We start from the raw sequence: 24,266 nt of genomic DNA, 5'->3' as shown, positions 1-24,266 counted from the left end.
GTGGGATCTTGCTGTGTGTGAAATTGCTGTCATGTTTATTAACAGTGAATCAATTCAAAGTGATTTACTGTATCTCAAATGCTTTGTGTTGTTTGTGAAAGCTGTAATTACTGTTTTGTGAAGATTGTGTGGCCCAGTGTTTGCTCAACCCCACACTCTCCACCAAGCTGTCATTAGCTGCTGGTGGATAATGCTTGTCTAGAGGCTGCCGTCCAGTGCCTGCCATCGAAGAGTCTCAGACTGAAAGGACGAAGTCTCTCTGAGACTGCAGCAACCCCGGATGATTAGTACACTCAGAGCCCCACTTGTGAAGTGGCAAACAGATGCTGTGGTTTGGACAAAACCCATTTGGAACTAGATTGAGATGAATGTGAGGAGTCCTTCTGCCCCTAGGTCGATGCTGGACCCCCTTGGCCTGGAGGTGAAAGGTCAGTGTCTAACTGAGGAAGCCATGTTGCATCTTCACTTATCAAGGGCCGAATGTGAACTCCCCTGCACCCTCACACTCTCCCCTACACCCACTCCCTCCCCCGCACCCTCACACTCTCCCCTACACCCACTCCCTCCCCCGCACCCTCACACTCTCCCCTACACCCACTCCCTCCCCCGCACCCTCACACTCTCCCCTACACCCACTCCCTCCCCCGCACCCTCACACTCTCCCCTACACCCACTCCCTCCCCCGCACCCTCACACTCTCCCCTACACCCACTCCCTCCCCCGCACCCTCACACTCTCCCCTACACCCACTCCCTCCCCCGCACCCTCACACTCTCCCCTACACCCACTCCCTCCCCCGCACCCTCACACTCTCCCCTACACCCACTCCCTCCCCCGCACCCTCACACTCTCCCCTACACCCACTCCCTCCCCCGCACCCTCACACTCTCCCCTACACCCACTCCCTCCCCCGCACCCTCACACTCTTCCCCTACACCCACTCCCTCCCCCGCACCCTCCGACTGAGCGCATTGAGTTCACTTATGGAGTGTTGCTGCAGGCTTTCTAAACTGAAAGCAAATCTGTAAGCAGGATATTAATATCAAACCTCATTAATAACATTCTGTGGTGCTGCCTCATCCTAGTGAATGTTAGAAGTACAGACAGCTGTTAGTATTGATACTAGATGCCGGGCATGGGGTCACCTGGCTGAGAGCAGTGTTAAATTATACTCGTACGTCCTGTCTCATCTCCAAAGGATGTGGAAGAGGATCAACATCTCACACACTCGCCTCAAATGCCACTGCTATGGGAGTGCATGCTCCCAGCTCTCTCTCTTTCTCTCTCTCCTGTACTGTAGATTCTATGTAATTCTCTCTCTCTCATAAAAAGAAGGACTTGCATATATATGGTGCCTTCACCAGCACCAGATGTCACATGCACATTTTTGTTTTAATAACCAGACATGGAATAAATCACACACCTGAGACACAAACTTCCATAGTGCAGGACACAGACTGGTTTGCACTGTACTGGTGCAAAGGATGCTCACTGGGTCCTCTACCTTGCAATCTATAGAGGCCAGGCAAGTGTGAGAATATTACCAGCTCGTTGGGCGCTGGTTGGAATCCGGGAAGCGAGGCTTAGAGTGACAATCATGTGCTGAGTGAGAACATTTGGAACTAGGCAATGATCAAGCGCAGGAGAAACAGCCAAAGACATGGCGGCCTCTCCTAAACAAGGGTTGGCCACAGTCAGACACGTAGCGAGACCAACGGCTCCCCTGAGATAGGAAGGGGAGGAAGGGCAGAGACACGAGCTGGGAGATTGGGCAAAAGAAGAATGAGCAGCAGATATTACCCAGGGAATATAACCACTTCATAACTAAGCTCTGGAGAAGACAAGTGTGCTGAGGTTCAAGGGCCTTTTAGTAAGTTTTATCACATTAACACTGCAGGATCACACACTCATTCAAATAAGTATTCTGAGCCAAGCCACAATCCCACATCCCGTCCTTCACCTAAACCACCTACACAACATTACCGCATTTCCCCTTCCTGAAACCCCTCTGTCACTGACCCCACATTCACTTCTTCATCATCTCCAGGCTCAACCGATCCTATAGTAAAGCTCCCTCTACACTGTTCCATCAAACACTCCCAAGGCAAATACAAAAACATAGAAAATAGGTGCAGGAGTAGGCCATTCGGCCCTTCGAGCCTGCACCACCATTCAATATGATCATGGCTGATCATGCAACTTCAGTACCCCATTCCTGCTTTCTCTCCATACCCCTTGATCCCTTTAGCTGTAAGGGCCACATCTAACTCCCTTTTGAATATATCTAATGAACTGGCCTCAACAACTTTCTGTGGTAGAGAATTCCACAGGTTCACAACTCTCTGGGTGAAGAAGTTTCTCCTCATCTCAGTCCTAAATGGCTTACCTCTTATCCTTAGACTGTGATCCCTAGTTCTGGACTTCCCCAACATCGGGAACATTCTTCCTGCATCTAACCTGTCCAAACCCGTCAGAATTTTATATGTTTCTATGAGATCCCCTCTCATTCTTCTAAATTCCAGTGAATATAAGCCTAGTCGATCCAGTCTTTCTTCTTATGTTAGTCCTGCCATCCCGGCAAGTACTGCACGGGTTTAGATACAGAGTAAAGTTCCCTCTACACTCCCATCAAACATTCACAGGCCAGGTACAGCAAAGGGAGGCAGAAGGTTGAAATGGGTTTACTGATTTTCAGAATCTTGGTTCCTAGCCAAACCCTGCTGGTTAATGAGGACAGGGCTCAATTTGTTTCCTGAGTTTGTCAGATTGAAAATTAAGCAGCTGAGAGACTGAGTTGTGCATTCCGAGATATATTGTGAATCATTAAATTCTGTGTGCTGGAGCTCACACCTGCCAGCACATTCCAGAGCAGAATTAGGTCTCTTGCACCCAATAAAGGGCAATGGGAACACAGAACTCGTAATCTGCTCCGTGTAAAGGGTGACATGGTGACACAGTACACGTGTTCTCCTGCTCCATGTAAAGGGCGACACGGTGACACAGTACACGTGTTCTCCTCCGTGTAAAGGGCGACACGGTGACACAGTACACGTGTTCTCCTCCATGTAAAGGGCGACACGGTGACACAGTACACGTGTTCTCCTCCGTGTAAAGGGCGATGCGGTGACACAGTACACGTGTTCTCCGTGTAAAGGGTGACACAGTACACGTGTTCTCCGTGTAAAGGGTGACACGGTGACACAGTACACGTGTTCTCCGTGTAAAGGGCGATACGGTGACACAGTACACGTGTTCTCCTCCGTGTAAAGGGCGACACGGTGACACAGTACACGTGTTCTCCTCCGTGTAAAGGGCGATGTGGTGACACAGTACACGTGTTCTCCTCCGTGTAAAGGGCGATGTGGTGACACAGTACATGTGTTCTCCTCCGTGTAAAGGGCGATGTGGTGACACAGTACACGTGTTCTGCTCTGTGTAAAGGGTGACACGGTGACACAGTACACGTGTTCTCCGTGTAAAGGGCGATACGGTGACACAGTACACGTGTTCTCCTCCGTGTAAAGGGCGACACGGTGACACAGTACACGTGTTCTCCTCCGTGTAAAGGGCGATGTGGTGACACAGTACACGTGTTCTCCTCCGTGTAAAGGGCGATGTGGTGACACAGTACATGTGTTCTCCTCCGTGTAAAGGGCGATGTGGTGACACAGTACACGTGTTCTGCTCTGTGTAAAGGGTGACACGGTGACACAGTACATGTGTTCTGCTCCGTGTAAAGGGCGATGTGGTGACACAGTACACGTGTTCTCCTCCGTGAAAAGGGCAATGCGATGACACAGTACACGTGTTCTCCTCCGTGTAAAGGGCGATGTGGTGACACAGTATACGTGTTCTCCTGCTCCATGTAAAGGGCGATACAGTGACGGGACATATGATCTCTCTTGATTTCCCTACCTTGCTGCGCTGTTATCACTGATTCCAGGGACTGCTAGGAAAGGCTGGGTGTAAACCCTGGGGCAGGGGGTGGAAGTTTGGCTGGTGCAGCATTTGGCAGGATGAGGCCCCTCGTGGGCACCTTGCTGAGGACCTGTAATCGGAGATTCAGTCATTTGTTCCCAAGGTGTCTGTGGTTAAGTCAGGCGCAATAGTCACACTGTCCAGTGAGGGAGGGGCTCTACACACTGTCCGGTGAGGGAGGGGCACTGGGAACACTGTCCGGTGAGGGAGGGGCGCTGGGAACACTGTCCGGTGAGGGACGGACGCTGGGAACACTGTCCGGTGAGGGAGGGGCTCCACACACTGTCCGGTGAGGGAGGGGCTCCACACACTGTCCGGTGAGGGAGGGGCTCTACACACTGTCCGGTGAGGGAGGGGCTCCACACAATGTCCGGTGAGGGAGGGGCTCTACACACTGTCCGGTGAGGGACGGGCGCTGTGAACACTGTCCGGTGAGGGAGGGGCTCTACACACTGCCCGGTGAGGGACGGGCGCTGGGAACACTGTCCGGTGAGGGACGGACGCTGGGAACACTGTCCGGTGAGGGAGGGCTCCACACACTGCCCGGTGAGGGAGGGGCTCCACACACTGTCCGGTGAGGGAGGGGCTCTACACACTGTCCAGTGAGGGAGAGGCTCCACACAATGTCCGGTGAGGGAGGGGCTCTACACACTGTCCGGTGAGGGACGGGCGCTGTGAACACTGTCCGGTGAGGGAGGGGCTCTACACACTGTCCGGTGAGGGAGGGGCTCTACATACTGTCCTGTGAGGGAGGGGCACTGGGAACACTGCCCGGTGAGGGACGGGCGCTGGGAACTCTGTCCGGTGAGGGACGGGCGCTGGGAACACTGTCCGGTGAGGGATGGGCGCTGGGAACACTGTCCGGTGAGGGACGGGCGCTGGGAACTCTGTCCGGTGAGGGACGGGCGCTGGGAACTCTGTCCGGTGAGGGAGGGGCTCTACATACTGTCCTGTGAGGGAGGGGCACTGGGAACACTGCCCGGTGAGGGACGGGCGCTGGGAACTCTGTCCGGTGAGGGTCGGGCGCTGGGAACACTTCCGGTGAGGGACGGGCGCTGGGAACACTGTCCGGTGAGGGACGGGCGCTGGGAACTCTGTCCGGTGAGGGAGGGGCGTTGGAACACTGTCCGGTGAGAGGTGCCTGTCTGTGAACGCTTTCTATATTGGATGTTTGCTCATTACTGTTTCTTTTTTGCTCAGGTGATGTGCTGTCATGTGACATGAAATCAACTGAATCAACATCAAGTGTCACAATGTCAGGTGACCCAGAGTCACATATGAAGTCAGCTGATATTCCAACACCTGAAGTCAAACCAGTTGACCCCAAGATATCCGAGGTCAATTCAGTCCATCCCAAACCAACTGAGGTCATGTCAGCTGAGCACAAACCAACTGAGGTTATGTCAGCTGATTACAAGATATCTGATGTCAAATCAGTCATTCCCAAGGCGTTTGAGGTCAATTCAATCGTTCCTAAGATATTTGAGGTCAAGTCAACTGATCCCAAGGTGTGTGAGATGAAGTCAGCTGATCGCAAACCATCCGAGGTCATGTCAGCTGATCCCAAACCATCCGAGGTCAAGTCAGCTGATCCCAAACCATCCGAGGTCAAGTCGGCTGATCCCAAACCATCCGAGGTCAAGTCAGCTGATCCCAAACCATCCGAGGTCAAGTCGGCTGATCCCAAACCATCCGAGGTCAAGTCAGCTGATCCCAAACCATCCGAGGTCAAGTCGGCTGATCCCAAACCATCCGAGGTCAAGTCGGCTGATCCCAAACCATCCGAGGTCAAGTCGGCTGATCCCAAACCATCCGAGGTCAAGTCGGCTGATCCCAAACCATCTGAGGTCAAGTCGGCTGATCCCAAACCATCCGAGGTCAAGTCGGCTTATCCCAAACCATCCGAGGTCAAGTCGGCTGATCCCAAACTATCCGAGGTCAAGTCAACTGATCCCAAACTATCCGAGGTCAAGTCAGCTGATTCCAAACCATCCAAGGTCATATCAGCTGATCCCAAGGTGTCTGAGATTAAGTCAGCTGATCACAAACGATCCGAGGTCAAGTCAGATGATTCCAAACCATCCGAGGTCAAGTCGGCTGATCCCAAACTATCCGAGGTCAAGTCAGCTGATTCTAAACCATCCAAGGTCATATCAGCTGATCCCAAGGTGTCTGAGATGAAGTCAGCTGATCGCAAAGCATCCGAGGTCAAGTCAGCTGATCCCAAAACAATTGAGCTCAAGTCAGCTGATCCCAAACCATTCGAGATAAAGTCAGCTGATCCCAAATCAATTGAGGTTAAGTCAGCTGATCCCAAATCAATTGAGGTTAAGTCAGCTGATCCCAAATCAATTGAGGTCAAGTCAGCTGATCCCAAATCAATTGAGGTAAAGTCAGCTGATCCCAAACCATCTGAGGTTATGTCAGCTGATCCCAAGGTGTCTGAGATGAAATCAGCTGATCACAAACGATCCGAGGTCAAGTCAGCTGATCCCAAATCAATTGAGGTCAAGTCAGCTGATCCCAAATCAATTGAGGTCAAGTCAGCTGATCCCAAATCAATTGAGGTCAAGTCAGCTGATCCCAAATCAATTGAGGTCAAGTCAGCTGATCCCAAACCATCTGAGGTCATGTCAGCTGATCACAAACGATCCGAGGCCAAGTCAGCTGATCCAAAATCAATTGAGGTCAAGTCAGCTGATCCCAAATCAATTGAGGTCAAGTCAGCTGATCCCAAACCAATTGAGATCAAGTCAGCTGGTCCCAAACCAATTGAGGTCAAGTCAGCTGATCCCAAACCAATTGAGGTCAAGTCAGCTGATCCCAAACCAATTGAGGTCAAGTCAGCTGATCCCAAATCAATTGAGATCAAGTCAGCTGATCCCAAACCAATTGAGGTCAAGTCAGCTGATCCCAAACCAATTGAGGTCAAAGGAGCTGATCCCAAACCAATTGAGGTCAAGTCAGCTGATCCCAAATCAATTGAGGTCAAGTCAGCTGATCCCAAACCAATTGAGATCAAGTCAGCTGATCACAAAGTATCTGCTATGATATCAGCCAATCTAGAACTACGTGATATGGTGGCGTGTGTCTCTAAATCTTATGACCAATTAGTAAGCGATCCTGTATCATGTGACAATGTGTTGGGCGTGTTGGAATTGGATGAGTTGAGGTCACAGATTGAGCAGCTACGAAAGGAATTGGCGAAAGCTCAGGAACTGGCCGCCCGACACCAGAAGAACTATCTGGATTTACAAGGTAGGTGAGATTCATAAAAAAACAGGAAGGGATGTTTCGAGGTAAGATCAGACACTGTACACTCCGTGCTCAACCCTGAGAATGTGCCGGGGGCTGGGGGGCGAATCTGCTGGGGGCAGGTGTTTGGGGAGGGGGGGTGAGCGGAGCGGGGCGGGGTGGGGGATTGGGAGCTGGGTTCAGGGATAGGGATTTGGTTGTGGGGGTCAGGTGGGGCCAAATTTGATGCCTTCAAGGAGAAAAATCAGCAGAATTTCTGAATTTTGAGTGAAGCCCAAACAATGGACAGAGGTGAGGAGCTGAATCCATTCTCACTACAATGGAGATTGAGGAGAGGGATTCAAATAATGGTGAAGTCATTGATTAGGAGGTTAGAAGCTGCAGAAAACAACCTCGAACAGAGGGGGTGAAGGGTTCCTCTCCCCAATGGGGGACTCGATGGGCAGTGACCTTTCACCCTTTGGGTGACTCAAACATGGCATTCTGTCTGAGAGGCAACTGTAAAGATCCAACAGAAATTAATTTGGGTGAATTGTAGTGAGAGTCCACGATACACACGGCCCTTACATTGGCACAAACTTGCCACTCTCATGTAAGAGGTAACTGCAAAATCATTCGTACTGGTGCAGGAATGGGTGTTCCTCTGAGCTAAGGGCAGGGCCACATTATTGGGCCTGTGTAGAGGGAACTTTGCTCTGTATCTAACCCGTGCTGTACCTGCCCTGGAAGTGTTTGATGGGACAGTGTAGATGGAACTTTGCTCTGTATCTAACCCGTGCTGTACCTGCCCTGGGAGTGTTTGATGGGACAGTGTAGATGGAACTTTGCTCTGTATCTAACCCGTGCTGTACCTGCCCTGGGAGTATTTGATGGGACAGTGTAGATGGAACTTTGCTCTGTATCTAACCCGTGCTGTACCTGCCCTGGGAGTGTTTGATGGGACAGTGTAGAGGGAGCTTTACTCCGTATCTAACCCGTGCTTCACCTGACCTCTGACCTTTCCGAACACTAGGGTTGCTGGAGGAGCAGCGATTGGTCAATGTGCAACAAACCGAAAACTTCGCCAAACAGATCCAGCGTCTCCAAGGTGAGTGACGTATTTTGGGATCGACCTGTGCTCTAAAGCAGTGTGCTAGAGACAGTTTGCTGAGCGAAGCTCAGGTTAAGAAATAGGAAATGGAGCATTGCGGAAGCTGTAATGCCAGGCGAGGGCAGGTGCTGAGTGGGGTCCAGCAGGACACCTGTTGTTTCCGACATGCCATCGTGACCCAAATGCAACATTATCAAATTTTCAGCCAACACCAAAATCATGAGAGCAGCAGACACAGTGCAGCAAGCGAAGGATTCCTGCAGGATGCAGACTACTTGTGCAATTGGGCAGACAAATAGCAGATGAAAATGAATATTGATAAATGTAAAGGTTGTTTAAAGGTTGGACAAATGTGCATCAGAAATATGCAATGGATCGGTTTGAATTTGGTCAAGGGAGGAATGGGTGGTGATAGAATCCTCACTTTCAATGTCTGGACAAGTTGACAAATAAACACAACTGAATCACTGATAGACTGCTGGAATTTATAACCAGACCCAGGCACAAGACTACAGAGGGTGTGTAAGGGCTTCGCAATGTACTGGGAGGCCTCACCTGGATTGTGAATACAGTTCTGGTCACCATATCACATAAAGCTCACACATGAGTTGGAGACAGTGCAAGAAAAGCCATTCCTGTGTAAAGGGTGGGATTGGAAGAGCCTTTAAAGGAATATCTCCAGTCTCTTAGAAGTAAAAAAGACTTGCATTTATATAGCGCCTTTCACGACCTCAGGACGAGCATCAAAGCATTTAGGGAAGGCTTGAGGTATACATGAGGGAGAAGTGAATAGAAGGATACTGGGGTCAGGGTGAGAAGAGGTCATTCGAATGGAAGGAGGCTCATGTGCATTATAAACACCGGGATAGACCTGTTGGACTGAATGGCCTGTTTCTGCGCTGTGAATTCTACATAATTATGAATCACGTCCCATAGCGCTTTACAGCCAGTGAAGTACTTTTGAAGTATAGTTATTGTTGCAATGGAGACGAGGTGGTTGTAGGGGGATCGAGGAATATAAAATATTAACTGGGATTGATAAAGGAACCCAAAATATCACTCATCAAACCAGGAGAGGCAGAGCAGAGGAGCTAAATGGGAATGAGTGAAAGGTCAACATGAAACTGATCAACAGATCTCCTGTGGGGCAGATACCGAGGGGGTGCCCAACGGCAGTGGCACGGCAGTGGTGAGAGAGTGAGATCAACTCATCATCCATACCACACAGCACCCCAGTCAATGGACTCGACCTGAACCAGAAGGATGAGTAAGGCGAGTGACACCCCCAGTGGCAGGGCGAGTGACACCCCCAGTGGCAGGGCGAGAGACACCTCCACTTGCGAGTGGTGACCCAGCCAAACAAGGTAGTTAGCCACCCCCCCCATTTCAGGAACCCCAGAGGAATGGCAGCAATGAACCATCTCACTCAGAAGGGGCACTTCATTACGTGTTAGGAGATACTCACTGTTCATTTAACTGAGGCCTGTATACCTATTCAGGAGAATGTAAAAGATCTCATGACGCTATCTGTAGAAGTGTCCTGGCCAATATTTATCACTCAACATCACTAACAACAGATTAACTGAGCGGTGTGCAATTTGGCTGCCATGTTTGCCTATAGAACAACAGTGACTACACTTCAAAGTAATTAATTGGCTGCAAAGGGCTTTGCAATGTGTTAAGGACTATATAAATGCAAGTTCTTCCTTTTCTCTGATTGACCTCACCCGGCACAGTTCCATCACCAAACAATTAAACGGGGTAGATACAGGAAACAACTCTCTACTCTGTCCCAGCAGTTTGTCTTTGCCCCAACTCTGGTGAGCTGCCTGCCCTCGCTCTGGATGAGCTAAGACTGTATTGGGGTCGTTTTATGCTGTGCCCGCTTGCCTTGGTAATGACTCGACGAGCAGACTCAGTGATGAAACCTGTGGATATTTGCTTTGTTCCATTCAGCACAGCTCCGGTCTGTTCAGGAGGAGATCGACAGCTTGGAGGAGGAGAAGGAGAGTGAGCTGATGGAGGCTCACGAAGAACTCCACTGTGCACAGGAGGAGATTGTGAACCTGCGCCAGGCGGCGGAGGAGGCAGCAGGAGAGCGGGAGAATGAGATTGCCACGCTGCAGGAGGAGTTGTGCCGTATCCGAGCGGAGCTAGAGCACCTTCAGCAGACCACGCTGGAGTACGAATTGGAGATCACCACACTGCGGGCAGAGATACAGATGAAGAGTGACAGTCACCAGAGGAAAAATTCCGAAGAGGTCACCCAACTCCAGGGTATGATCCAAGTGAAAGGTGGGAGGGATTCCATACAAAGACGCCATTAAATGGCGAGGGTGTGGCCTCAGTGGAACAGCATGGTGGGTAGATGTGTGTGTGTGTGTGTGTGTGTGTGTGTGTGTGTGTGTGTGTGTGTGTGGGTAGGTAGCATATGTGAGGTCAGCTATCGGGATCCATGCGGGGTCAGCTATCGGGATCCATGCGGGGTCAGCTATCGGGATCCATGCGGGGTCAGCTATCGGGATCCATGCGGGGTCAGCTATCGGGATCCATGCGGGGTCAGCTATCGGGATCCATGCGGGGTCAGCTATCGGGATCCATGCGGGGTCAGCTATCGGGATCCATGCGGACCAGTTATCGGGATCCATGGGGGTCAGTTATCGGGATCCATGCGGGGTCAGCTATCGGGATCCATGCGGGGTCAGCTATCGGGATCGATGTGGACCAGTTATCGGGATCCATGTGGGGTCAGTTATCGGGATCCAAGGGCCACACAAGTGCCAGGAAATTACCATTTCCAAGAAGAGAAAGTCTAACCACCGCCCCTTGATAGTCAATGGCATTACCATTGTCGAAATCCCCACCACCGACATCCTGGGGGACACCATTGAACAGAAACTTAACTGGACCAGCCTTATTGCTACTTGGCAACAAGAGCGGGTCAGAGGCTGTGTATTTGGCAGCGAGTGACTCACTTCCTGACTCCCTGCTTTTCCACCATCTACAAGGCACAAGTCAGGAGTGTGATAGAATACTCTCCACTTGCCTGGATGAGTGCAGCTCCAACAAAACTCAAAGAAGCTCAACGCCATCCAGGACAAAGCAGCCCGCTTGATTGGTACCCCATCCATCACCTTAAACATTCACTCCCTCCCCCACCAGCGCACCGTGGCTGCAGTGTGTACCATCTACAAGATGCACTGCAGCAACTCGCAAGTTCCCCTCCAAGTCACACACCATCCTGACTTGAAAATATATTGCTGTTTTTTCATCATCTCTGGGTCAAAATTGTGGCACTCCCTCCCTAACAGTACTGTGGGAGAACCTTTAGCACACGAACTGCAGCAGCTCTAGAAGGCGGCTCACCACCATCTTCTGAAGGGCAATTAGGGATGGGCAGTAAATGGTGGTCTTGTCAGCGAAGCCCACATCCTATGGATTAGAAAAGTGCAGGGCCAGTTATCGGGGTTCATGTGGGGTCAGTTATGGGTGTCAGGAAAGGCCCGATGTCCTGCAGGATGAGTTTAGGAGCCGGACGCCACAGATGGAAATCTCAGGATTACTTCACCAACTATGCGTTGGAATAGCGTAGGGGGATTATGGAAATCACTGTCTGGCGAAAGGAGAGATGTCAGGAAGAGGGATTCCATTCTTGGGCTTTGGCACCAGTTCTGGGACAGCTGGGAACTATTCCGCAAGGGTAGGTTACACCTGAACAGGGAGGGAGTTGATGTCCTGTGAAAACGGTGAAATATGGAACTGACGAGGTTTTTAGACAGTGGAGGTGCTGGAAAAGTAAAACCAACCAAGATCAACTAATGGAGAACAGAGAAATAGATGAAGATAATATTCATGCAGAAAACAATTTAGCAAGAAGGATATGGAGGAGAGGAATAAAACTAAAGCGACTAGTTATAATTGGGGAAACGATACAAAAATCATTGGGAAAGGAGCAGTGTTGAAAAGCAAAAATTGTTTAAACCACATGTACTGGAATGTGTGAAATAAATTGGGGGAACTGAATGAAATATTGTACAGGAAAATCTAGGCTTAATAGCATTAACAGATTTCAGGAGGACATACAGTCTAGTGATATGGACGGACACATGGCAAATGAAATTTAACGTAGAGAAGTGTGAACTGATTAATTCTGGAAGGAAAAATGAGGAGAGGCAATATAAACTAAATGGTATAATAATAAAGTGGGTGCAGGAACAGAGAGCAGGGGTGTGGGGCTAATAGGATAACTGTACCAAAGAGCCGGCACAGGCCTGATGGACCGAATGGCCTCCTGTGCTGTATGATTAATGTTTCTAACAGAAACTTGACTGCAAACTGGACATAAATGTAAAATAAGCGTATTGAGGAGGGATAGGAACGGTAAGGAAGGAGAAATATTGGTGAAAGAGGGAATGCATACTGGAGAGTGTTGATATACACGAGGAAAGGATATAGACAAAGTCAATATGGTACCAGCTCAAAGCTAAAGCAAAGAGCTTGATATATTAGTAGGGCTGCACTGCACACCTCCAAATTGTGGGAAGGAAACGGAAGGGATGCATAAGATTAGAGGGATGAGTAGGAATAACAAAATTATTTTTCTTGGAAATTTTAATGATCCATTGGGACAAAGAGAGTAAAGAGAGAAATGGGAATGGAATTCTAAAATGTGTCCAGGACTCCTCCCTCAAGCAGTATGTTAGTCAGTTGATTGGGGCGGAGTTTAGGAATACGAGGAGTGAGCTCGAAGGGAGGTGGAAGGAGACGTTGACACACGGGACTGTGGAGCAACAGTGGGACCTTATTTAAAAGAGATTGTGAAGTTGCACAATAATTTGACGAGGGTAGTGCGGTTGATATGTATTTGGGCCTAGAAATTTGCCTCCTTTGCACCCCCCGTTAGTGCCTCCGGAGAGGGCGATATTGGGCGCTACTGGCTTTGTGACCTGGTGCAGCGAGAGTACTGATGCCCGCAAAATTTCCGTCTAGGTTTGCGCCGGCGGTAACCCCTAGCGCCACGATCTCCTCCGCTCGGAGATCGTGATGTCCCCATGCTGCGCATCGCCCCGGACCCAAACTTTGGTTCCGCCCCCTGCAGCATCACCAGGCGACAACACCGACAGCTGCTGTTAGAGAGGCCGGCCGCTTGGGGAGCGGTATTTAAAGGTAAGGCCGCTTGATTCCAGAAAAAATGTTTTTTTACCTCTTGGGTTGTGTTTTGAACAGTTTGATATGCTGCCATTGATCAGCCATACAACTCTGTTAGAGTGCTTGGAGCTGATTGTCGCGGATCACAGCTGCCGTAGGCGATGATGGACATTCTTGAAATGCAGAGCTTACAGCAAAAGCCCTTGCCTTTGAGAGGGAAGGAGCCTCTGTTCCAGACAGCACTGCCCTTGACATTGGGCAGTGCTGCCCCACTACCGCCCCTCTTGCTGGCTTTAGCGCTGCAAGTGAAGTGGTAGTGCTAGATGTAGTGCTCCACTGCCTTCCTGGAGTGCTAAACTGGAGGTTCGCCTTGGAGTCCCTCGCATAGCGCCCAGCCATATTGTGGTGTTACTGCAAAAGTTATCACCCCAAACGGGGCGCTATGCAATTTCTCCCCCCCCCCCCCCCCCCCCCCCCCTCCCGACTTTCAAAAGGCGTTTGACAAAGTACCACATAATAGACTTGTTAGCAAAATAAAAGCCCATGAGATTAAAGTGACAGGAGCAGCATGGATACAAAATTGGCTAAGGGACTTGATATGCTCATAATAAAGGATGAAACTGAGTACTGTGAGCAATGAGTAAGTGTGACCTTAGCTCCTTTACTAAGACTCCAGCAGGTACTTCGTGGGTGGCCTGCTTATATACCGTGCTCCCAAGGGATGCTGGGATCCCTTGGGACTCCAACAGGTAGGCCCTCTGGTGGTGGTGTGATACAGGTTGCAAAGGGTTAAATACATAACATCACTCCCTCATAAAGTTAATAGTACACTTATTTACAGGGCCAGACGATCTGGGGCTTTTCATTCCCTTGTCGATCGTCTCGGTACAAATGTGGGTGTGGGTGAGTTGGTTAGTTCTTCACTGAGCTGCAGGGCTGCTGGGTATGGTGAGTTTGGCTTCATGGTCAACCATGATGTCGGTTGCCACTTGTGTGTGTGTTGGAGGGTCAAAGCTACTGGTGTCTTCTTTGGGTTGTCCGTAGCTGTTGGTGAACCGCAATTTGATTTAGTCCAAATGTTTTCTGCACGTTAGTCCATTGGCCAATTTGACCTGAAACACCCTCTCCCCTCTTTGGCTATGACCGTGCCAGCGAGCCATTTGGGACTATGTCCATAATTGAGTACAAACACAGGATTATTGACTTCAATATCACGTGACAAATTTGCGCGGTCATGGTACATACTTTGTTGATGCCGCCTGCCCTCCACGTGATCATGGAGATCAGGGTGGACTAGAGAGAGCCTTGTTTTGAGTGCCCTTTTCATGAGCAGTTTGGCTGGGGAACCCCGTTGAGCGAGTTGGGTCTAGTGTGGTAGCTGAGCAGGACTCGGGACAGGCAGGTGTGCAGGGAGCCTTCCGACACGCATTTCAAGCTTTGCTTGATGGTCCGAACTGCCCATTCTGCCTGGCCATTGGATGCGGGCTTGAATGGGGCAATTGTGACATGCTTGATCCCATTGCGGGTCATGAATTCCTTGAATTCAGCACTGGTAAAACACGACCCATTGTCGCTGACTAGGACATCAGGCAGGCCATGTGTGGCAAACATGGCTCGTAGGCTTTCGATGGTGGCCGTGCTTACACATTATTACACATTCAATCCATTTTGAATAAGCATCCACGACAACTAAGATCATTTTGCCTAGAAATGGGCTTGCATAGTCCACGTGGATCCTCGACCACGGTTTGGAGGGCCACGACCACAAACTTAGCAGTGCCTCTCTGGGTGCATTGCTCAGTTGAGAGCAAGTGTTGCACTGGCGCACGCATGACTCTAAATCTGAGTCGATGCCGGGCCACCACACATGGGATCTGGCTATGGCTTTCATCATTACAATGCCTGGGTGGGTGCTGTGTAGGTCACAAATGAATGTTTCTCTGCCTTTCTTGGGCAAGACCATGCGATTACCCCACAACAGACAGTCCGCCTGCAAGGACATTTCGTCTTTGCGCCTGTGGAACGGCTTAATCGCCTCCTGCATCTCCGCTGGAACACTGGACCAGTTCCCATGGAGGACACAGTTTTTTACCAAGGACAGTAAAGGATCCTGGCTGGTCCAGGTCCTGATCTGGTGGGCGGTAACAGATGACTTTCCGTTTTTGAATGCATCCATTACCATGAGCAAGTCCACAGGCTGTGACATTTCCACCCCAGTGGTGGGCAATGGTAGCCGACTGAGAGCATCAGCGCAGTTCTCTGTGCCCGATCTGTGGCGGATTACATAGTTGTATGCCAACAGCGTGAGCGCCCATCTGTGGATGCGGGCAGAGGCATTGGTGTTAATCCCTTTGCTCTCAGAGAACAGCGATATGAGCGGCTTGTGGTCAGTTTCAAGCTCAAACTTGAGACCAAACAAGTATTGGTGCATTTTTTTCATCCCGTAAACGCAGGCCAGAGCCTCTTTTTCAATCATGCTGTAGGCCCTTTCGGCCTTGGACAAACTCCTGGATGCATAAGCAACTGGTTGCAAAATCCCCGATTCGTTAGCCTGTTGTAACACACATCCGACCCCATATGACGACGCATCGCAAGCTAGCACTAATCGTTTACATGGATTATACAGGACAAGCAATTTGTTTGAACACAACAGATTTCTGGCTTTCTCAAAGGCAGCCTCTTGTGAATTCCCCCATACCCAGTCATCTCCCTTGCGCAGTAGCACATGTAGGGGTTCTAGCAAGGTGCTTAACCTGGGTAGGAAATGACCAAAATAGTTGAGTCCCAGGAATGACCGCAGCTCCGTCACGTTCTGTGGTCTCGGCGCGTTCCTGATGGCCTCCGTCTTGGTGTCGGTGGGTCTGATGACGTCTGCTGCGATTCTTCTTCCCAAGAACTCGACCTCCGGTGCCAGGAAAACACACTTCGAGCATTTCAACCTGAGTCCCACACGATCCAACCAACTAAGACCCTCTTCCAGATTCTTCAGGTGCTCAATGGTGTCCCGACCTGTAACCAATATGTTGTCCTGGAAAACCACGGTGCGAGGAACCGACTTTAGCAGGCTCTCCATGTTCTTTTGGAAGATTGCCACGGCCGACCGAATCCCGAACGGGCATCTGTTATAGATGAACAGACCTTTGTGCGTGTTGATGCAGGTGACATCTAGATAGGAATAGTGCAATCAAGCAGACGTAACATGGATTTATGAAGGGGAAATCATGTTTAACTAATTTACTGGAATTCTTTGAGGATATAACGAGTATGGTGGATAGAGGTGTACCGATGGATGTGGTGTATTTAGATTTCCAAAAGGCATTCGATAAAAGCTAACTGCAGAAGATAAAGGTACGCGGAGTCAGAGGAAATGTATCAGCATGGATAGAGAATTGGCTGGCTAACAGAAAGCAGAGAGTCGGGATAAATGGGTCCTTTTCGGGTTGGAAATCGGTGGTTAGTGGTGTGCCACAGGGATTGGTGCTGGGACCACAACTGTTTACAATATACGTAGATGACCTGGAAGAGGGGACAGAGTGTAGTGTAACAAAATTTACAGATGACACAAAGATTAGTGGGAAAGCGGGTTGTGTAGAGGACACAGAGTCTGCAAAGAGATTTAGATAGGTTAAGCGAATGGGCTAAGGTTTGGCAGATGGAATACAATGTCGGAAAATGTGAGGTCATCCACCTTGGGGAAAAAAAAACAATAAAAGGGAATATTATTTGAATGGGGAGAAATTACAACATGCTGCGGTGCAGAGGGACCTGGGGGTCCTTGTGCATGAATCCCAAAAAGTTAGTTTGCAGGTGCAGCAGGTAATCAGGAAGGCGAATGGAATGTTGGCCTTCATTGCGAGAGGGATGGAGTACAAAAGCAGAGAGGTCCTGCTGCAACTGTACAAGGTATTGGTGAGGCCGCACCCGGAGTACTGCGTGCAGTTTTGGTCACCTTACTTAAGGAAGGATATACTGGCTTTGGAGGGGGTACAGAGATGATTCACTAGGTTGATTCCGGGGATGAGGGGGTTACCTTATGATGATAGATTGAGTAGACTGGGTCTTTACTCGTTGGAGTTCAGAAGGATGAGGGGTGATCTTATAGAAACATTTAAAATAACGAAAGCGATAGACAAGATAGAGGCAGAGAGGTTGTTTCCACTATTCAGGGAGACTAGAACTAGGGGGCACAGCCTCAAAATACGGGGGAGCCAATTTAAAACCGAGTTGAGAAGGAATTTCTTCTCCCAGAGGGTTGTGAATCTGTGGAATTCTCTGCCCAAGGAAGCAGTTGAGGCTAGCTCATTGAATGTATTCAAATCACAGATAGATTTTTAACCAATAAGGGAATTAAGGGTTATGGGGAGCGGGTGGGTAAGTGGAGCTGAGACCACGGTCAGATCAGCCATGATCTTGTTGAATGGCGGAGCAGGCTCGAGGGGCTAGATGGCCTACTCCTGTTCCTAATTCTTATGTTCTTATGAGGCCTTTCGAAGATTCCTCTAGCTCCTGCGTCATGTCGGCTGAGGTCAGGTCCAACTTGGTGAATGTCTTCCCTCTAGCCAGGGTCGCAAATAGGTCGTCTGCCTTGGGTAGCGGGTACTGGTCCTATCGCGAAAAACGGTTAATCATTACTTTATAGTCCCCACAGATTCTGACCGTGCCGTCACCTCTAAGTACCGGGACAATCGGACTGGCCCACTCGTTGAATTCCACTGGCGCAATGATGCCTTCTCGCTGCAACCTGTCCAGCTCAATTTCCACTTTCTCACGCATCATATACGGTACCGCCCATGCCTTGTGGTGGATGGGTCGCGTACCGGGAACCAAATGGATCTGCACTTTCGCCCCCAAGAAGCTTCCAATGCCTGGCTCGAACAACTACGGAAATCTGCTCAGAACCTGGGCACATGAGGCTTCGTCGACGGACGAAAACGCTTGGATGTCATCCCAGTTCCAGCAGATTTTTCCCTGCCAGCTTCTGCCAAACAGTGTGGGGCCATCCTCTGGCACGATCCACAGTGGGAGTTCGTGCACTGCTCCATCATTGGATACTTTGACTTCTGTACTGCCAATTACAGGGATCAGTTCCTTGGTGTAAGTTCTTAGCTTGGTGTGAATGGGGCTGAGCTTGGGCCTGTGTGCCTTGTTGCACCACAGCCTGTCGCAGGCCTTTTTGCTCATTATGGACTGACTCGCAACCGTGTCCAGTTCCATGGATACTGGAATTGCGTTCAGTTCAACTTTCAACATTATTGGTGGACACTTCGTGGTGAAGGTATGTACCCCATACACCTCTGCCTACTCGGTTCGAGTCTCCAATTCAGTCTGATCCACAGTAGATCGATCTTCCTCTGCAACGTGGTGGTTTGCAGGGTTTGCAGCTCGCCTGCACGTTCACTGGAAGTGTCCCATTGTTCTGCAGCCGTTGCACGCATAGTGCTTGAAGCGGCATTAATGGGCCCGATGATCACCTCCACAACGCCAACAGGGTGTTAACTGCCTCGCATTAATGATTGATGGCGGACTCTGGGTAATCTGAGGTCATGCAGCAGATGGTGTGTACATTCTGCCATGTATATTCCTGTTCAAAAACGACATTACTTTGTGCACAGTACTGGCCAAAATCTCTGTGCTGCGAAATTTGTTTTGTGTTGTCGCTGGTGGATATAAATGCCTGGGCTATCATTATGGCTTTGCTCAGATTCGGAGTTTCAACAGTCAACAGTTTGCGAAGGATTACCTCATGGCCAATGCCAAGCACAAAAAAAGTCTCTCAGCATTTGTTCTAGGAATCCATCAAATTCGCAATGTCCTGCAAGGCGCCTTAGTTCGGCGATGTAGCTCACCACTTCCTGGCCCTCTGACCATTGACACATGTAGAACTGATACCTCGCCATCAGAACGCTTTCTTTAGGATTTAGGTGCTCCCGGACCAGCGTACACAATTCTTCATAGGATTTCGTTGTTGGTTTTACAGGAGCTAGAAGATTCTTTGAGGCCATAGGTTATTGCCCCACAGACGGTAAGGAGGATCGCCCTTCATTTGGCAGCGTTCTCGTCCCCTTCCAGCTCGTTGGCCACAAAGTATTGGTCGAGTCTCTCCATGAAGGCCTCCCAATCGTCCCCTTCTGAGAACTTCTCCAGGATACCAATTGTTCTTTGCATTTTCATGCGGTTGTTCATTATCTCGTCGCCAATTGATATGCTGATAATAAAGGATGAAACTAAGTATTGTGAGCAATGAGTAAGTGTGACCTTAGCTCCTTTTAATAAGACTCCAGAGTGCAGGTACCTTGTGGGTGGCCTGCTTATATACCGTGCTCCCAAGGGGTACTGGGATCCCTTGGGACTCCAACAGGTAGGCCCTCTGGTGGTGGTGTGATACAGGTTGCAAAGGGTTACATACATAACAGGACTGAAAACAGAATAGTGGTGAATGGTTGTTTTTCAGATTGGAGCCAAGTATACAATGGTGGTTCCCAGGGGTCGGTATTTTGATATATATTAATGAACTGAACTAGGGTAAACAGGGCGTAATTTTGAAGTTTGTAGATGACAGAAAACGTGGAAATGTAAACAATGAGGAGGATAGTAACAGACTTCAGGAGGATATAGACAGACTGGTGAAATGGGCAGACACATGGCAAATGAAATTTAATGCAGAGAAGTATGAAATAATACATTTTGGTAGGAAGAATGAGGAGAGGCAATATGAACGAAATGGTACAATTTTAAATGGGGTGCAGGAACCGAGAGATCTGGGGAAATATGCATACAAATGTTTGAAAGTGGCAGGACAAATTGAGAAGGCTGTTAAAAAGTCATATGGGATCCTTGACTTTATTAATAGAGGGATGTTGGTGCGTCTGTCCTCCCAGGGGATTTGCAAGATCTTGCAGAGTCATCATTGGTGATAAAACTCCAGCGACTTGAGGTGTCTTCTGTACATCGTCCATGCCTCTGATCCATACAGGAGGGTGGGTATTACTACAACCCTGTAGAGCTTGGTGGTAGGTTTGAGGGCCTGGTCTTCAAACACTCTTTTCCTCAGGCGGCCGAAGGCTGCACTGGCACACTGGAGGCGATGTTGAATCTCTGCATTAATGTCTGCCTTTGTTGATGAGGCTCCCGAGGTATGGGAAGTGGTCCACGTTGTCGAGGGCTGCGCAGTGAATCTTGATGACTGGGGGGCAGTGCTGTGCGGCGAGGACAGGCTGGTGGAGGACCTTTGTCTTACGGATGTTAGGCGTAAGGCCCATGCTTTCATATGCCTCGGTGAATACATCGACTATATCCTGGAGTTCAGCCTCAGAATGTACGCAGGCGCAGGCATCGTCGTCGTCCGCGTACTGCAGTACATTAGTGTCCTCGTCCAGGCTAACATCCCCATCATTGAAGCACTAACCACACACGATCAGCTTCGTTGGGCAGGCCACTTAGTTCGCATGCCATACACGAGACTCCCTAAGCAATTGCTCTACGCGGAGCTCCTTCGTAGCAAACGAGCCAAACGTGGGCAGTGGAAACGTTACAAGGACACCCTCAAAGCCTCCCTGGTGAAGTACGACATCACCACTGGGAGACCCTGGCCGAAGACCGCCCTAGGTGGAGAAAGTGCGTCCAGGAGGGCGTCGAGCTCCTCGAATCTCATCGCTGCGAGCGTGAAGAGGTCAGGCGCAGGCAGCGGAAGGAGCGTGTGGTAAATCAGGGCCACCCCACCCTTCCCCCGATCAATATCTGTTCCACCTTTGACAGGGTCTGTGGCTCTCGTATTGGACTGTTCAGCCACCAAAGAACTCGCTTTAGGAGTGGAAGCAAGTCTTCCTCGATTCCGAGGGACTGCCTATGATGATGATGAATAGAGGGATAGAGTACAAAAGCAAGGATGTTATTGCTAAACCTTTATAAAACACTGGTTAGGCCTCAGCTGGAGTATTGTGTTCAGCTCTGGGCACCACACTTTAGGAAGGATGTCAAGGCCTTGGGACTGTGCACAAGCGACTTACTGGAATGGTACCAGGGATGATGGACTTCAGTTATGTGGAGAGACTTGAGAAGCTGAGGTTACTCTCCTTGGAGTAGAGAAGGTTAAGAGGAGATATGATAGAGGTGTTCAAAATCATGACTGGTTTTGATAGAGTAAATAAAGAGAAACTGTCTCCAGTGATTTGTTGTGATCAGAAATGCACTGCCTGAAAGAGTGGTGGAAGCAGATTTAATAGTAAAATTCCAAAGGAAATTGGATAAATATTTAAAGGGGAAAAAAATACAAGGCTGTGGGGAAAGAGCAGGGGAGTGTGATTAATTGGATAGCTCTAGCAAAGAGCCAGTACAGTCAGGGTGGGCCGAATGGCCTCCTTCTGTGGTATCATTCTACGATTACAAATATATTCCATTAAAAATGGAAACTATTAATCATTTTAGGATGCTAAGGACAAAAAAAAATTGGAAATTAATTATAATTGCTTTCCAATTGAGTATTATAAGAATATTAATAATGAATAAAACTAAAGGAGGAAATAAGGCAAGTGGTTAAGAGCAGGAGATGGAAAGCTTAAGAGGGAAAATGCTTTTTTAAAAAAAGCATCAATGGGAACAGTAAAGTATTGTTGAAGTATATCAGTCAAAAAAGAATTGAAAGTAAGGTGTGACCATGAGAGGAGAGGACATTGAAGATTAGATTGGCAGGGGGATGTGGGAAAAAGGGTTGAAGGGATATGGGAACAGGTGGGTAAATGCGATTAGGACACTTTGCTCATGTGTACGTTAAACGCCAGTACAGATTGGTACCAGACTGGTTGGGCCAAATGGCCTGTTTCTCTGTTGTAGCTTGTGTGTATTATGTGTAAGATCATCAAAAGAATGAAGGGAATGATTGGAAGAATGTTATTTTACGCAGGGTATTGTTATGACGTGGAATGCCCGACCAGAAACTGTTGCCTCCTTGCACGTTTGTATTGATATTTGAGCTGTATATATAACAGGTGCGGTGCAGAGTCTGCAGGTCGAGTGTCGCAATCTGGCCCAAGAGTGTCGAGTTCTGCAGGACGATAACAAACAGCTGAGGGAAAGACTGCAACAGATGGAACAGCAGAGCCGCAGGTAGGAGAGCTCCAATGTAATGTGTGTACTTGCATACTGACATGCACTTACACGTACGCAAAATGCACATAAGCCCATACGCACACGCACATAAAACACACGCATGCGCATGGACGCACGTACGCACGCACAGACGCACGCACATACACACACATACATATAGAAACACACATACATATACATATATGCATCACACACACACACACACACACACACATACAAGCCTTCTAATCCATGCTGTAATCTAATCCTGGGAGTGATTAATGCGGTAATTTAGAGGGAGCTTTACTCTGTATCTCACCCCAGTCTACATGATCTCAAAGATTCATAGTCACTTTAGGTAATGAGTAATTTTAAAGGGCTCAGGAGGTCCTGGAGGGGTTGATCAGATGCAGATTGTTTAGATTCCCATCTATTTTTATAGATCGGTTGAAGGACTTAAAGCAGACGCTCTGAGGACTGAAAGCCAAAGGCAGCAGCCGCAATGTATAGAGGCCAAGAGTCTGCCCAGAAAAGCTAGTGGCAAAGGGCCAAGAGAAGCAGGCCTAAGGTGGCAGGAGGACCCGAGCCCCACACAGAAGGAGCAAATGTGGAAAGATCAGGAGAAATCGTGTGATAAAATAACCGCAAGTGACCGAGCTTTTGCAAGGGAGCAGCTTGAAGATGGCTGGATAATCAGAGGACAGCAGGCCCCCAAGGATGGAAGCAAGGGAGACTGTGTGACATCCGCACAGGACCAGAAGGTGGAAAGCACTGAGATTGGCTCTAGAGGCCCACAGGGGCAAGAAGAGAGAGGTCTGATTGATGAATTGGGTCTGAGACACCGACTGCTGCAGGCGGAAGAGAAGGCTCTGTCAGTACAGCATGAGGTAACATCAACATAAGACTCAGGAACAATAGTTCAGAATTGTCTCTAACTCTAAGCACAGAGCACAATATTCCCAATGGAATTTGTGAAGTACATTTTTCTTTGGAGGAAGGGAAGGGGAGTAGTCTAATTGGCTATTATTGAAATGTGACTAAAATATTGGGAGGTGTCTGAGCCTGTAACCTAGAGCTGCTACATTCTGGGAGGGAATGGCTCTTTTGGCATTCCTTGACAGGTCTGTTGAGACACCAATCGCTGCCTCCTTAACAGCAGCAACCATAACTGCCCCATCCTCCTTTCTCGCTGACCTTCCCGCCCAGCACGCTCACTGGGACCTAACCTCCAAACCATCCCACTCACCACTGCCCTGCTAGACTGCCAGCAGATCAGCAGTTATCATCAATCTCTGTATTCCCCTTCAGTTTACTCATGAAAGGGTCCTTGCCATCCATGACTTTATTCGAGCTAACTGTATTAACATCCTCTCTGACTGAAACTGGCCCTTAATAAAGCACCTGCCTATACTTTCCACCACCTGCCTTGACCAACCCCCCATCCTGACAGCATGGCCCTTATTACCAAGTCCTTACTATACAGTATAAGTGCACACGAGGCCCATGCTTGAGAGAAGGTCAGTCTGTGACCTGTCCTTTATTCCTTGGCACTCAAGTGATGAAGGTGGGTGGAGCTTCCCCTTTTATACCTGAAGGTCCATGTTAGGAGTGTCTCCCACCTAGTGGTCAGTGTTCTGACGGTGTACAACTTAGGTCAGTTTATACATGGGTTACAATGCTGGTTGAATACATGACATCACCTCCCCCCCTT

General features: G+C 49.2%; 1 protein-coding gene across 1 annotated transcript in view; it reads left to right on the top strand.

Annotated features, from left to right (window-relative positions):
- LOC139277970 (neurofilament heavy polypeptide-like) overlaps positions 1-24,266 on the top strand; it is a 94,270-nt gene that overhangs the window by 42,723 nt on the left and 27,281 nt on the right. The window contains exons 8-12 of the mRNA XM_070896610.1: positions 5,179-7,236; positions 8,246-8,320; positions 10,280-10,600; positions 22,456-22,573; positions 22,998-23,442. Of these exons, the coding sequence (XP_070752711.1) occupies positions 5,179-7,236; positions 8,246-8,320; positions 10,280-10,600; positions 22,456-22,573; positions 22,998-23,442 (3,017 nt within the window). The remainder of the gene's footprint in view (positions 1-5,178; positions 7,237-8,245; positions 8,321-10,279; positions 10,601-22,455; positions 22,574-22,997; positions 23,443-24,266) is intronic.

The sequence above is a fragment of the Pristiophorus japonicus genome, chromosome 13 (genome assembly GCF_044704955.1).
Source record: "Pristiophorus japonicus isolate sPriJap1 chromosome 13, sPriJap1.hap1, whole genome shotgun sequence".
Lineage (NCBI taxonomy): Eukaryota > Metazoa > Chordata > Chondrichthyes > Pristiophoridae > Pristiophorus > Pristiophorus japonicus.
The sequence above is the reverse complement of the archived record's forward strand: the minus strand, read 5'-3'. Positions and strand labels throughout refer to the sequence as shown.